The following is a 15,139-nucleotide window of genomic DNA, read 5'->3' as shown; positions in this document are numbered from 1 at the left end:
TCTTCCTGTTATACTACAAATACCATAATGTTAACATGATTAACATGATTATGCCCCAGTAAGAATTGACATCATATTGTAGATCTCTTCTTCAAGTTTCAATTGAACTTTGACCTTTCTTTTTGAACAGAGAATGAAAAAGGGTAAGTGTCTGTTTTGGATTGGAATTGAAATAACAGTAGCTTCTTTTTTCTTATTATTTACTTTCCAAATAACAACATTTGATTCCTACTCAAGTAAACAACATTCCATTCCTTGCATTATTGCCCTCATTCACAGTTGAATGAATCTCACAAATTAAATTTGACCACATCTTGTTTATTTTCTTCAACACTTTCTTCCTTATAAGGGTACTTTTCCCAAAACCCCTCCAATTGTAACTGGGTTCTTCTTAGCATAATATCTATCATACCGCTATACACTTCTGTCGTCATGAAAGTATCAGATCAACTTTGATCATTACCATGCAACAGCTTTTCTCATTTGATTATTTTGATTGCAGAGATGGAAAGAAAAAAGAAAAGCTCTTGGATGTTGGATTCTTTCAACTGGTATTTATTTTTTATCCTTAAGATATTATGAATTATTATGAATTGTGATTAATAATGACTGTTTTTGCTATGATTGCACAATATTATATTTCCTTTTATTGGAAAAAAAGGATTTAACCTATCTATTTGATCCAGTTTCGATTTGCAACATGGAAGGACACACTGATGATGGTAGTGGGGGGCTTATGTGCACTAGTCCACGGGGCAGCCTCCCCTCTTATGCTCTTGGTGTATGGCATGATGACGAACACCTTTGTGGCATACGAGCTAGAGGTCCAAGAACTGGCAGACCCCAACAAAACCTGCATTAACAACACCATCACCTGGATCAATGGCTCCATATTTGAAATAGCAGAGAACACAACGGTCTTCTGTGGGTGAGTTGACACTTTTCTATTGTGGACTATATTTGACTCATGCGTCAAGGTTTTCTATGTCGATCTATTTACATCACTGTCCATGCTATAGCTAAGCATCCATTTTTTTTACAGGGTGGATATTGAAGCACAGATGACCATGTTTGCATATTACTATGTTGGTATTGGATTAGGAGTCTTGATTGTTAGTTATTTCCAAGTAAGTGGGTTAAACTTCCTGCTCAAAGTGCTTTCTCTCCATTGAGTCTTGCATCCTTCTCAACCTTCTTAATCTATAACCGGTATTTCTAAACATGCATTCAATCCTGCTCTGTGTAGATTGCCCTCTGGGTGTCTGCTGCTGCCAGACAGATCCAGAGAATCAGGAAGACTTACTTTAGGAAGGTGATGCGAATGGAGATTGGCTGGTTTGACTGCAATTCAGTTGGAGAATTAAACACCAGGATATCAGAGTAAGACCGAAACCCATGGATTATTTTCTACAGAGATGTGTGAATGATTGAGGGAATGTTTGGAAGATGTTTCCATAAATAAACCTTACATTTTGGGTTTGACACATTCTAACTGGACCACAACAATTGTGTGATTGAACTTGTTCTCTCACCTCAGTGACATCAACAAGATCAACAATGCGATAGCTGACCAGGTGTCTATCTTCATTGAGAGGATCTCCACTTTCATTTTCGGCTTCATGGTGGGGTTCATCGGAGGATGGAAGTTGACCCTGGTGGTCATCGCAGTAAGCCCACTAATAGGACTTGCTGCTGGACTAATGGCCATGGTGAGATGGGTTGAAGTCAATGTATTAAATCCCTTAATTTGATGGTGATCACTCATTCTGTTGTAACAGCCTCTGAGTCTGTTAGTGAGGTCTCACACCACCTTAGTAGTCTCACACCACCTCTGTCTTCTCTGTGATGTTGTGATGTGTGAAAGGTACTATAGATAAACCAGACAAACCAGTCTGTCATCTCACTCCTCAGGCTGTTGCTAGACTGACAGGTCGGGAGCTCCAGGCTTATGCCAAGGCAGGGTCAGTAGCTGATGAGGTACTGTCATCCATCAGAACAGTGGCAGCCTTTGGAGGGGAGGACAAGGAGGTTGAAAGGTAACTTGAAATACTGTACAGATGTAGGGTCTTAATTTGATCACACTGTTGCAGAAAATATGCTGTGCAGCAGGAAATGCAAACTTGTAGTGTATTGAAGGTTTCAAAAAGTAATTTCCACTTTAAAACAACCCTTACAAAAATGTCCATTAATTATAATGCACCCAATAATTCACATTTCCTGTTGCCGCAGGATAATTTTCTTGCTGTGAGACACTGGTCAAATTAACATTCCCTACCTTGTTGACTTCAATATCTTGGCACTCGAAAATGTGTTATAAATATGCATTTCACATTTGAACAGGTATGACAAAAACCTTATTGAGGCTCAGAACTGGGGTGTGAAAAAGGGGACGATCATTGGAGTGTTTCAAGGATACCTGTGGTGTATCATCTTCCTCTGCTATGCTTTGGCATTCTGGTATGGCTCAAAACTGGTCATCGAAACCAAAGAGCTATCCCCTGGTACTCTCATCCAGGTATGGCAACTCACATGATCAAACAATAAATATGTATCCAATACGTAATAATAGGAGTGGTGAAAATGTATGAATGTCTTTGTATTTTTGCCTCCAGGTATTCTTTGGAGTTCTCATGGCAGCTATGAACCTGGGTCAGGCCTCACCATGCCTGGAAGCCTTCGCCTCAGGTCGAGCTGCAGCCAAGACCATCTTCGATACCATTGACCGAGTAAGGCCAGAATTTTTGAAAATATATGAACTGAGAACATTTCAGTTATAAAGTATTTTAAAAAACTGTTCCCTTTCAGGAGCCAGAAATCGATTGTTTCTCAGAGAAGGGCCACAAACTAGACAAGGTCACGGGTGACATTGAATTCCACAACGTCACATTTAACTACCCCTCTAGGCCAGATGTGAAGGTAAACACTCTTCGTTCACTTTCTTTAACTTCAAATCATCCCTAAAAGATATCTCAATGTACAACCGCCTTCTGTTCACTTAGATTTTAGATTCTTTGAGCATGCTGATCAGAGCAGGAGAAACCACAGCTTTTGTTGGGCCAAGCGGATCAGGGAAGAGCACCACAGTTCAACTCTTTCAGAGATTCTACAACCCCAAGGAAGGAATGGTAATACGGCTCAGAAGATACACCTATGTTTACTATCACATTATTACAGCAATATGGTTGGGACACAAAACACATGACTAAAGCCCAGGACAAGATGTTATTGTGTTTGATGCACATAATGCTTCTCATTTATAGTTGACTTTGGATGGCCATGACATCCGCAGCCTGAACATCCAGTGGCTTCGCTCTCTGATTGGTATAGTAGAGCAAGAGCCGGTGCTGTTCGCCACGACTATCGCTGACAACATCCGCTACGGGCGACCTGGGGTCACCATGGACGACATCATCCAGGCCACCAAGGAGGCTAACGCCTATAACTTTATCATGGACCTCCCGCAGGTTCCACAGGCACACCTTTAGCAAACAAATATGGTGCATCACTCTGATACTGTCTCATACAAGAGACACATTGAAACTTCAAAATGAGAACATGTTTGTCTGTGGTTATACAGAGGTTTGACACGCTGGTGGGTGAGGGTGGTGGTCAGATGAGTGGAGGACAGAAGCAGAGGATCGCTATTGCCCGAGCTCTGATCCGCAACCCCAGGATTCTGCTGCTGGACATGGCTACCTCGGCTCTGGACAACGAGAGTGAGGCCATTGTACAAGAGGCGCTTGACAAGGTGGGTGACTCCTAGACGAACTGGATCAATCATGATATCACCACAAAGTCAGTGCTTTGAATATTTGTTCCAATTTTAAATCATGGTCTACCCATGTTGTAATGTTTACTTCAACTACAAAACGGATCATGTCTTGTGATTGAAGGCTCGGATGGGCAGGACAACCATTACCATCGCCCACCGCCTCTCCACTATCCGCAATGCTGATGTCATTATTGGCTTTGAGCACGGAAGGGCAGTGGAAAGCGGTAAACACAATGATCTTCTAGAAAAGAAGGGGGTCTACTTTACTCTCGTAACACTTCAGAACCAAGGAAATGACATGCCCAGTGTCAAAACAAACACAGGTAGGTCTGACATAAAGAGCCATTCATAATGATTCATTGTTCACGTTTGATAGAGTCTGTCTGTATGGATAAAAATATAATGTTCATTTTCAATTTTAGGTCCGGACAATGAAACCATTGAGGAAGAAATCCTTCAGAGTTTCAGTCGAGGAAGCTACGAATCTGGGTTGAGGTAAAACTAAAGGACATGTCAGAACAGGCTTGTGACACTGCTTATGATTAACAATGATTCAGCAAAGCTAATTTGTAAAGCCTTTGTAATTCACTCTTTCTCCTAAAGGCAATCTCTTCGCCTGCGATCTCACACCCAGCTGTCAAACGAACTCATCCCTGATGCCATAACTGGCAGTATCCGAATTAAATCAGACAAATTCCTTGCCATAATGGAAAACGAGATGGAACCTCAAAGGTCAAAGGTATTGAGGTCATTCTATAAGCAGCCTTGTATTATCAGTTTTGTATTAATGTACTTTATTCAATTTCCCCTGCTTCTAATTTCTGAGAGAAATGAGTGTCCCTCATACAGTATATTCCCACAGCAGTCCAAGGAGGAAGCAGAGGAACGTGTGGAGCCAGCACCAGTGGCTCGAATCCTGAAGTACAACAAGTCAGAGTGGCCCTACATGCTATTGGGATCTATAGGAGCTGCCATCAATGGCTCCGTCAATCCAATCTATGCTATTTTATTCAGCCAGATCCTTGGGGTGAGAGGCTATGGATTATGTACATATCAAGCCTATGTTTATAATGTAGTTTCATATTAACTGGGCTGGTAGTGATTACTTATAGGTGTTGCTGTTCCATTACATGTATTTCATTCCATCCATATCGCTGTTTTGATTTGCAGACGTTCTCTATACGTGACTTGGATGAACAGAGAGCGCAGATCAATGGAATATGTATCCTGTTCTGCGCTGTGGCGGTGACAAGTTTCTTCTCTCAGTTCTTACAGGTGGCTATATTGTACTGCACATCAAGCTGTTACATTCCATAGTAAGATGCTAACATTCAGACCACAGGGGGTTGGTGGCACCTTAATTGGGGAGAACGGGCTTGTGGTAATGACCCGGAGCGGTATGAGTGGAATGGTGTCAAATACATGGTTTCCAGATGTTTGATGCCTTTCCATTTGCTCCGTTCTGGCCATTCTTATGATCCATTCTCCCCTCAGCAGCCTCCTGTGATTCAGACGATTGGCCCTAGGAATGTGTGTGAACACTGTTGTTCTGTTTAAGGGCTATGCATTTGGGAAGTCTGGGGAGCTCCTGACCCGCAGGCTAAGGAAGGTGGGCTTCCAGGCCATGTTGAAACAGGAGGTAGGCTGGTTTGATGACCCCAGGAACAGCCCTGGAGCTCTCACCACCAGGCTGGCCACCGACGCCTCCATGGTCCAGGGGGTGAGTGTCAGGGACACATACCGTGGAACCCATTAGAACCATTTCTAACAAATTATGAGATGATCCAAAGGGGTAGTTTTGAAATATTTCCTTGTGCCACACTGTATATATTTCTGTTTATGAAATGAGCTTGGAGAATTAATGGTATTTTCACTGCAGGCAACTGGATCGCAGATTGGGATGATTGTGAACTCCTTGACCAACATTGGAGCGTCTTTTATCATTGCGTTCTCCTTTAGCTGGAAGTTGAGCTTGGTAGTGGTTTGCTTTTTACCACTTATTGGCTTGTCTGGGGTCTTCCAAGCCAAAATGCTGACAGGTTTTGCAAACGAGGATAAGAAGGCAATGGAAGCAGCAGGACAGGTGAGTTAAACACTCTATTATCGGTAACACAACAAATGCTGATGCTGGCACTAAAACCGCACTCAATGAGCTGTATACAGCCATAAGCAAAAAGGAAAACGCTCCTAGTGGAGAGGCGGCGCTCCTAGTGGCCAGGGATTTTAATGCAGGGAAACTAAAATCCATTTTACCTCATTTCCACCAGTATGTTAAATGTGCAATCGGAGGGGAAAAAAACTGGAGACCACCTTTACTCCACACACAGAGACGTGTACAAAGCTCTCCCTCGCCCTCCATTTGGCAAATCTGACCATAATTATATTTCTGTTTTACAAGCAAAAACTAAAGCAGGAAGCACCAGTGACTCGGTCAATAAAAAAGTGGTCAGATGAAGCAAATGCTAAGCTACAGGACTGGAATATGTTCTGGGATTTTTCCGATGGCATTGAGGTGGAGTACACCACATCAGTCACTGGCTTCATCAATAAGTGCATCAATGACGCCGTCCCCACAGTGACTGTATGTATCATGACACAAGGCGAGACCCAGATGCAGACACAGGAGGCAGATGGTTGGAGTCTTACAATATTTAATAATCCAATAGGGTAAGGCAAGAGAATGTTGTGGACAGGAAAAAGGGTCAAAACTAGTTCAGAGTTCAAAGGTACCAAAGGGCTGGCAGAATCAAGGTCAGAGGGCAGGCAGAATGATCAGGCAGACAGGAAAGTAGTCCCGAGTCAGGCAGGGGTCAAAACCGGGAAGACTATCAAAAAGAGAATAGCAAAAGGAGTATGGTGAAATACACTCTGGTTGACTTGACAAAAATACAAGACAAACTGGCACAGAGAGACAGGAAACACTGGGGAAAATAAGCGACACCTGGAGGGGGTGGAGACAACCACAAGGACAGGTGAAACAGATCAGGGCGTGACAGTATGTACATACCCAAACCAGAAGCCATGGATTACAGGCAACATACGCACTGAGCTAAAGGTTAGAGCTGCCGCTTTCAAAGAGTGGGACTGAAAAATATATATATATATTTAATCTTTATTTAACCAGGCAAGTTAGTTAAGAATAAAGTCTTGTTTACAATGACAGTCTACACCAGCCAAACCGGGACGACACTGGGCCAATTGTGTGCTGCCCTATGGGACTCCCAATCATGGCCGGTTGTGATACAGCCTGGATTTGAACCAGGGTGTCTGTAGTGCCGCCTCAAGCACTGAGATAAAGTGCCTTAGACCACTGAGCCCCTCGGGAAGCTTATAAGAGATCCCGCTATGCCCTGTGACAAACCATCAAACAGGCAAAGCGTCAGTACAGGACTAAGATTGAATTATACTACACCGGCTCAACGCTTGTCGGATGTGGCAGGGCATGAAAACTATTACAGACTACAAAGAGAAGCACAACCACGAGCTACGCAGTGACACAAGCCTACCAGACAAGATACATTAATTATATGCTCTCTTCAAGGCAAGTAACACTGAAACATGCATGAGAGCATCAACTGTTCCGGACAACTGTGTGATCACGCTCTCCGTAGCCAATGTGAGAAAGACCTTAAAACAGGTCAATATACACAAGGCCGCAGGGCCAGATGGATTACCAAGATGTCTACTGGCAAGTGTCTTCAATTACATTTTCAATCTGTACCTGACTGAGTCTGTAATACCAACATGTTTCAAGCAGACCACCATAGTCCCTGTGTCCAAGAACACCAAGGTAAACTTCCTAAATGACTAGCGACCCGTAACACTCACGTCTGTATCCATGAAGTGCTTTTCAACACCATTATCCCAGAAACTCTAGGCCCACTCCAATTTGCATACTGCCCAAACAGATCTACAGATGATGCCATCTCTATTGCACTCCACAATTCCCTTTTCCACCTGGACAAAAGGAACATCTACATGAGAATTCTATTCATTGACAGCTCATCGTTCAACACCATAGTGCCCTCAGAGCTCATCACTAAGCTAAGGACCCTGGGACTAAACACCTCCCTCTGCAACTGATTCCTGGATTTCTGATGGGCCACTCCCAGGTGGTAAGGGTAGGTAACAACATATCCGCTGATCCTCAAAACGGGGGCCCTTCAGGGGTGTGTGCTCAGTCCCCTCCTGTACTCCTTGTTCACTCATGACTGCATGGCTAGGCACGATTCCAATACCATCATTAAGTTTGCAGATGACACAACAGTGGTAGGCCTGATCACCGACAGTGATGAGACAGCCTATAGGAAGGAGGTCAGAGAGCTGGCCGTGTGGTGCCAGGACAACAACCTCTCCCTCAACGTGATCAAGAAAAAGGAGATGATTGTGGACTACAGGAAAAGGAGGACCGAGCATGCCCCCATTCTCATCGATGGGGCAGTAGTGGAGCAGGTTGAGCGCATCAAGTTCCTTGGTGTCCACATCACCAACAAATGATCATGGTCAAAACACACCAAGACAGTCGTGAAGAATACATGACAAAGCCTATTCCCCCTCAGGAAACAGAAAAAATGTAGCATGGGTCCTCAGATCCTCAAATGGTTCTACAGCTGCACCATCGAGCATTCTGACTGGTTGCATCACTGCATGGTATGGCAACTGCTCGGCCTCCGACCGCAAGGGTAGTGCGAGTATGGCCCGGTACATCACTGGGGCCAAGCTTCCTGCCATCCAGGACCTCTATACCAGGTGGTGTCACAGGAAAGCACTAGAAATTGGCAGACTTCAGTCGCCCAAGTCATAGACTTTTCTCTCTGCTACTGCACGGCAAGCAGTACCGTCAGTACCGCGCTAAGTCTAGGTCCAAAAGGATTCTTAACAGCTTCTACCCCCAAGCCATAAGACTCATGAACAGCTAATCAAATGGCTACCCAGAATATATGCATCCCCCCCTTACGCTGCTGCTACTCTCTGTTTATTATCTATGCATAGTCACTTTAACTCTACCTACATGTACATATTGCCTGAATTGCCTCGACTAACCGGTGCCCCCGGACATTGACTCTGTACTGGTACCCCTTGTATATAGCCTCAATATTGTTATTTTACTGCTGCTCTTTAACTATTTGTTACTTTTGAAAAAATGTTTTACTTGTCTGTATTTTACTTAACACTTATTTTTCTTAAAACTGCATTGTTGGTTAAGGGCTTGTAAGTAAGCATTTCATGGTTGTATTCGGCACATTTGGTTTGATTTAAAGATAATTCAATAATGGTCCCTAAATGGGTTGTTAGAACATTTCTGTCAAATGAACGGACCGAGGCCGAGGCCGCTGGTCCAGAGAGTGCTATTCACTGTAGTGATTTAGAGACTTGACAATCTGCCTTCTCTCATACAGGTGTCCAGCGAGGCTCTAGCCAACATCAGGACCATCGCAGGGCTGTGCAAGGAGAGCACATTTGTGGAGGCCTATGAACAGCAGCTGGAGGCTCCGTATAAGTCTGCCAAGAAGAAGGCAAATATCTACGGCATCTGTTTTGCCTTTGCTCAGTGTGTCATCTTTATGGCGTACGCCGCCTCCTTTAGATATGGAGGCTATCTGGTCAGCTCTGAAAGATTACACTACCTGGTGGTCTTCAGGTACATTTGTTTGTTTTTCTGAATGTTGTGCATGTAGTGTTTCCAGTGACGTAGAGAAAACCTGTGAATGACAATACTGCATGTAGGTCATCATCATGTTTACTGTACATTTTCAAAACCATACCCATTTTAAGCTGTAAACTGTCCTAAAATGTTACTGTGTTGTCAAGCAAATGCCAATTTGTTGTGCATATCCCCAGAGTGATCTCTGCCATTGTGATCAGTGGGACGGCGCTGGGAAAAGCTTCCTCATTCACCCCAGATTATGCCAAAGCCAAGATTGCAGCTGCCCAGTTCTTTAAACTGTTGGACCGAGTCCCCAAAATCAGCATGAGCCAGATAGATGGGGAGAAATGGGTGAGAAAAACATGATTGTTTATTCAATCAGACATTTTCAGTACAAGTGGAAAATGATCATTATTCACATTGGCATCAAACATGTTGGTGTGTAATAATGCACTCTTTCCAGGATGATTTCAAAGGGGAGTTAGAATTCATCAACTGCAAGTTCACATACCCAACCCGGCCTGACATCCAGGTGCTAAATGGACTACTGGTGTCTGTGAAACCGGGCCAGACCCTGGCCTTTGTGGGCTGTAGCGGCTGCGGGAAGAGCACTAGTGTGCAGCTGTTGGAGAGGTTCTATGATCCAGATGAGGGCAGAGTGGTGAGTCCCCAGAGCAGACCCAACTTCATTTCCATGACCTCAGTGGAGGCTGTTGATGGGAGGATGGCTCATAACAATGGCTTGAGCGGAGCAAATGAAATGGCGTAAAAAAATAAATAAAATGGAAACCATGTGTTTGATATATTTGATACCATTCCACTAATTCCGCTCCAGCCGTTACCACAAGCCCGTCCACCCCAATTAAGGTTCCACCAACCTCCTGTGCTTTACCTTATCTGCCATGTACATTGAGTTTACCGAACATTAGGAACACCTTGATACACAAAGGAAACTGTTGAGTGTGGAAAACCCAGTAGCGTTGCAGTTCTTCACAGGAACCTGTGCGCCTGGCACCTACGACCATGTCCCGTTCAAAGGCACTTAAATTTTTTGTCTTGCACATTCACCATCTGAATGGCACACATACACAATCCATGTCTCAATTGCCTCAAGGCTTAAAAATCCTTCTTTAACCTGTCTCCTCCCCTTCATCTACACTGATTGAAATGGATTTAACAAGTGACATAGCTTTCACCTGGTCAGCCTATGTCATGGAAAGAGCAGGTGTTCTTAATGTTTTGTACACTCAGTGTAGATGGAATCACAGGTACAATTTATCAAGTATACCCACACTGCCTGCCATAGTATATTACTATTCTTTGTAATTAAAATAAACACTTCCTTGTTCCCATTTCAGTTGATCGATGGCCGTCCATCACACACTGTCAACGTGCCCTTCCTGAGGGCTCAGATTGGCATCGTCTCCCAAGAGCCCGTGCTGTTTGACTGCAGTATTGCTGAAAACATACAGTATGGTGATAACACCAGGAGGATGAGCATGGAGGAGATTGTTGATGCTGCAAAGAAAGCTTATCTCCATGACTTTGTGATGACTCTGCCAGATGTGAGTAAAGGAACTGAAATTGTACTATCTTTGTAATACTTCTATGTCATACCATCCCACTTCCCTTTATACTGTGAAGAATGTCAAAAAATGAAACATGTTATTGTGGTGGAACATGATATTTTCTTCCTGGTACTGTTCTCTTCATATTGTAAGTAGTGTACTAGACATTCCTGTGTTATCTTTGACTCTGGCAGAAATATGAGACTCCGGTTGGCGCCCAGGGCTCCCAGCTCTCCAGAGGGCAAAAACAACGCATCGCCATCGCTCGGGCAATAGTCAGGAACCCTAAGATCCTGCTTCTGGATGAGGCCACCTCTGCGTTGGACACAGAGAGTGAAAAGGTACCGATAGACCAGACCAATGTACACTGAACAAAAATATAAACGCAACATGCAACAATTGCAAAGGTTTTATTGAGTTACAGTTCATTAGGCCCTAATGTATGGATTTCACATTACTAGGAATACAGATATGCATCTGTTGGTCACATATACCTAAAAAAAAGTAGGGGGCGTGGATGAGAAAACCTGTCCGTATCTGGTGTGACAACCATTTGCCTCATGCAGCGTGACATATCTCCTTTCGCATAGAGTTGATCAGGCTGTTGATTGTGGAATGTTTTCCCACTCGTCTTCAATGGCTGTGCGAAGTTGTTGGATATGGGTAGGAACTGGAGCACGCTGTCGTACACATTGATCCAGACTATCCCAAACATGCTCAATGGGTGACATGTCTGGTGAGTCAGAATTGTGTACAGATCCTTGCAACATGGGGCCGTGCATTATCATGCTGAAACATAAGGTAATGGCGGCAGATGGATGGCATGACAATGGGCCTCAGGATCTCGTCACGGTATTGTCATGGCATCTCGTGCATAAACATTTCCATCGATAAAATGCAATTGTGTTCGTTGTCCATAGCTTATGCCTGCCCATACCATAACTCCACCGCCACCTTGGGGCACTATGTTCACAACGTTGACATCAGCAAACCGCTCGCCCACAACGCCATACACGCTGTCTGCCATCTGCCCGGTACAGTTGAAACCGAGATTAATCTGTGAAGAGCACACTTCTCCAGCGTTCTAGTGGCCATCGAAGGTGAGCATTTGCCCACTGAAGTCGGTTACGATGCCAAATGCAGTCAGGTCAAGACCCCGGTGAGGACGACGAGCGAGCAGACGAGCTTCTGGGTTTCTGACAGTTTGTGCAGAAATTATTCGGTTGTGCAAACCCACAGTTTCATCAGCTGCCCGGGTGGCTGGTCTCATACATTTCCGCAGGTGAAGAAGCCGGATTTGGAGGTCAGGGCTGGCATGGTTACACGTGGTCTGCAGTTGTGAGGCCGGTTGGACGTACTGCCAAAATCTCTAAAACAATATTGGAGGAGGCCACTGGTAGAGAAATTAACACTAAATTATCTGGCAACAGCTCTGGTGGACCTTCCTGCAATCAGTATGGCAATTGCACGCTCCCTCAACTTGAGATGTCTGTGGCATTGTGTTTTATGTGACAAAATTGCACATTTTAGAGTGGCCATTTATTGTCCCCAGCATAAGCTGACCTGTGTAATGATCATGCTGTTTAATCAGCTTCTTGATATGCCACACATGTAAGGTGGATGGATGGGTGAATCATGAAACACTTTACACGTTGCAATTTTATTTTTGTTCAGTGTGTGTATATATATATATATATATATATATATATATCACCTCTTGATTATCATTTCTATCCACAGCACAATGATGAATTTGCTTAGATATTTTCTTAGCATGCCATGTACTGTATTACATCAGAGAGAATATAGGATGTCCTCATGATGAAAACAAACACACTCAACTGAACTTATTTTTAACATTGTGTTTTCCAATTACAGACAGTGCAGGCGGCTTTGGATGAGGCCAGACGTGGACGCACCTGCATTGTCATTGCCCACAGACTGTCTACTATCCAGACGGCAGATATCATAGCCGTCATGTCCCAAGGTGCTGTCATAGAAAGGGGGACACATGAGGAGCTCATGGCTAAGAGGGCTGCCTACTACAAACTAGTCACAACAGGGGCTCCGATCAGCTAAACCTGAGTAGAAGCACATTTTCTATAGAGGGGATGCTTTAAGAGGAAATGGAGTTTGTCACTAACCAAAGTGCATAAATGTGACATTTTTGAAAGAGTAAATATGGAAAAAAACATAAAAGTCCATGGGGGGAAAGGCCATATTTGCTTGATATACTATTTATTTACTTAATGTCTCTTGAGTTTTTTTATATGATATTATACACTGAGTGTACAAAACATTAGGAACACCTGCTCTTTCCATGACAGACTGACCAGGCGAATCCAGGTGAAAGCTATAATCCTTTATTGATGTCACCTGTTAAATCCACTTCAATCAGTGTAGATGAAGGGGAGGAGTCAGGTTAAAAAAGGATTTTTAAGCCTTAAGACAATTGAGACATGGATTGTGCATGTGTGCCGTTAAGAGGGTGGAAGGGCATAATGTTTTTTACACTCATTGTATATGGCCATAGAGATCAATTATGTTTTATTTTTGCAAAACAGATGGAACCTTTAAAGTAATTCATTGAAGTAATTTGTAGTCCAATGTATGTTTTTGCTCAAGAAGGTTACAATTATTGGTATGAATCATATGATCTGTTGCAGATTTAAATATTTATTTGCATTCATTTGTTTACAGAAAAATATATTTTATTTTATTAACCTTTGACAAACTGAATGTTTAGTGTTTGATGCTTGATCTTTCGTCAAATAAAAAAATCCATTTCAGAACGGATGATTCATTTGATTTCATTCATACAGATCCATTAGTTTAAAAATGCAGTTCTTTGAAAGGAAAGCTAAGTACACTGGGGAACGTAACTTGTGTCGTCCTTGAGAAAGTGATAGTGTTATGCTGATAGGGTTTGCTGCAACCCGAAACGACAGATAATGTCCGGCAATGTTTTTTTCTGTTGCCCTTTGTTGCATCTAATTCATTTCTGTCCTTTTCCTTGATGAAAAAAAAGACATTGAACCATCTACTTGATGGATATCTAACAGAATACATGAAGGATGAATTGCATGTATAAGGTACAATTCTCTGGAGTCTGAATTCTCTCTGAAATATTTCTTATGTGACCTCTGGATGAAGCTGTAGTTTATCATTAATCTGCCGTCTTGAAATGCCGAACACAATTGTGTACTAAGTGCTGACGCTCCCTTCACAAACCACCAGGTCATTGTACATACTGTTTGGTATAAGTAGGCCTAAAGTAGAACCAGGATCTTTCACAAACAATGTACTCCACAAACTCCAATTGCCAAGAGATTAGTCAATCAAATGTATTTATAAAGCACTTTTCACATTAGCAGATGTCACAAAGTGCTTATACAGAAACCCAGCCTAAAACCCCAAACAGCAAGCAATCCAGATATAGAAGCACGGTGGCTAGGAAAAACTCCCAAGAAAGGCAAGAACCTGGGAAGAAACCTAGAGAGGAACCAGGCTCTGAGGGATGGCTTCAGAGTCTCTTCTGGCTGTGCCGGGGGGGGGGGGGATTATGGCCATTTAAGGCCAGATTGTTTTTCAAGATGATCAAACGTTCATAGATGACCAGCAGGGTCAAATAATAATCACAGGGGTGATAGAGGGTGCAACAGGTCAGTACCTCGGGAGTAAATGTCAGTTGTCTTTTCATAGCTGAGCATTCAGAGGTCGAGACTGCAGGTGCGGTAGAGAGAGAGAGTTGAAAACAGTACGTCCGGTGAACAGGTCAGGGTTCCCTAGCCACAGGCAGAACAGTTGAAACTGGAGCAGCAGTACAACCAGGTGGACTATGGACAGCCAGGAGTCATCAAGCCAGGTAGTCCTGAGGTATGATCCTAGGGCTCAGGTCCTCCGGAAGGGGAGGGAGAGAGAGAGAATTAGAGGGAGCATACTTAAATTCACACAGGACACCAGATAAGACAGGATAATTACACCAGATATAACAGACTGACCCTAGCCCCCCAGAACATAGACTATTGCAGCATAGATACTGGAGACTGAGACAGGGGTGGGTCAGGGGACACTGAGGCCCTGTCCGACGATGCCCCCAGACAGGGCCAACCAGGCAGGCTATAACCCCTCCCAAACCACAGCCCCCACACC

The 15,139-nt window shown here is 43.6% G+C and overlaps 1 protein-coding gene across 1 annotated transcript; it reads left to right on the top strand.

The window, feature by feature from the left end:
- Nucleotides 1–482: 482 nt before the first annotated feature.
- Nucleotides 483–13,771, top strand: abcb11a (ATP-binding cassette, sub-family B (MDR/TAP), member 11a). Its single transcript, XM_064975974.1, has 25 exons — nucleotides 483–551; nucleotides 687–928; nucleotides 1,043–1,127; nucleotides 1,247–1,380; nucleotides 1,538–1,709; nucleotides 1,912–2,036; nucleotides 2,341–2,515; nucleotides 2,613–2,726; nucleotides 2,806–2,916; nucleotides 3,000–3,125; nucleotides 3,261–3,464; nucleotides 3,578–3,748; nucleotides 3,894–4,095; nucleotides 4,195–4,267; nucleotides 4,376–4,511; nucleotides 4,635–4,799; nucleotides 4,943–5,047; nucleotides 5,331–5,492; nucleotides 5,652–5,855; nucleotides 9,172–9,413; nucleotides 9,614–9,770; nucleotides 9,883–10,080; nucleotides 10,778–10,984; nucleotides 11,182–11,328; nucleotides 12,866–13,771. The coding sequence occupies exons 2-25, from the start codon at nucleotides 717–719 to the stop codon at nucleotides 13,064–13,066; spliced, it is 3,828 nt and encodes a 1,275-aa protein (XP_064832046.1). The 5' UTR covers nucleotides 483–551; nucleotides 687–716; the 3' UTR covers nucleotides 13,067–13,771.
- The last annotated feature ends 1,368 nt before the right edge of the window (nucleotides 13,772–15,139 follow it).

This window comes from Oncorhynchus masou, chromosome 10 (assembly GCF_036934945.1).
Source record: "Oncorhynchus masou masou isolate Uvic2021 chromosome 10, UVic_Omas_1.1, whole genome shotgun sequence".
Taxonomy (NCBI): Eukaryota; Metazoa; Chordata; class Actinopteri; order Salmoniformes; family Salmonidae; genus Oncorhynchus; species Oncorhynchus masou.
The sequence above is the reverse complement of the archived record's forward strand: the minus strand, read 5'-3'. Positions and strand labels throughout refer to the sequence as shown.

Bases quoted from the DNA above. Each gene is read 5' to 3' on its own strand.
- abcb11a (XM_064975974.1), top strand. From the start codon at position 717: ATGATGGTAGTGGGGGGCTTATGTGCACTAGTCCACGGGGCAGCCTCC. The intron at 1,128-1,246 runs GTAAGTGGGTTA...TGCTCTGTGTAG, and splicing joins TGATTGTTAGTTATTTCCAA to ATTGCCCTCTGGGTGTCTGC. The intron at 10,985-11,181 runs GTGAGTAAAGGA...TGACTCTGGCAG, and splicing joins TTGTGATGACTCTGCCAGAT to AAATATGAGACTCCGGTTGG.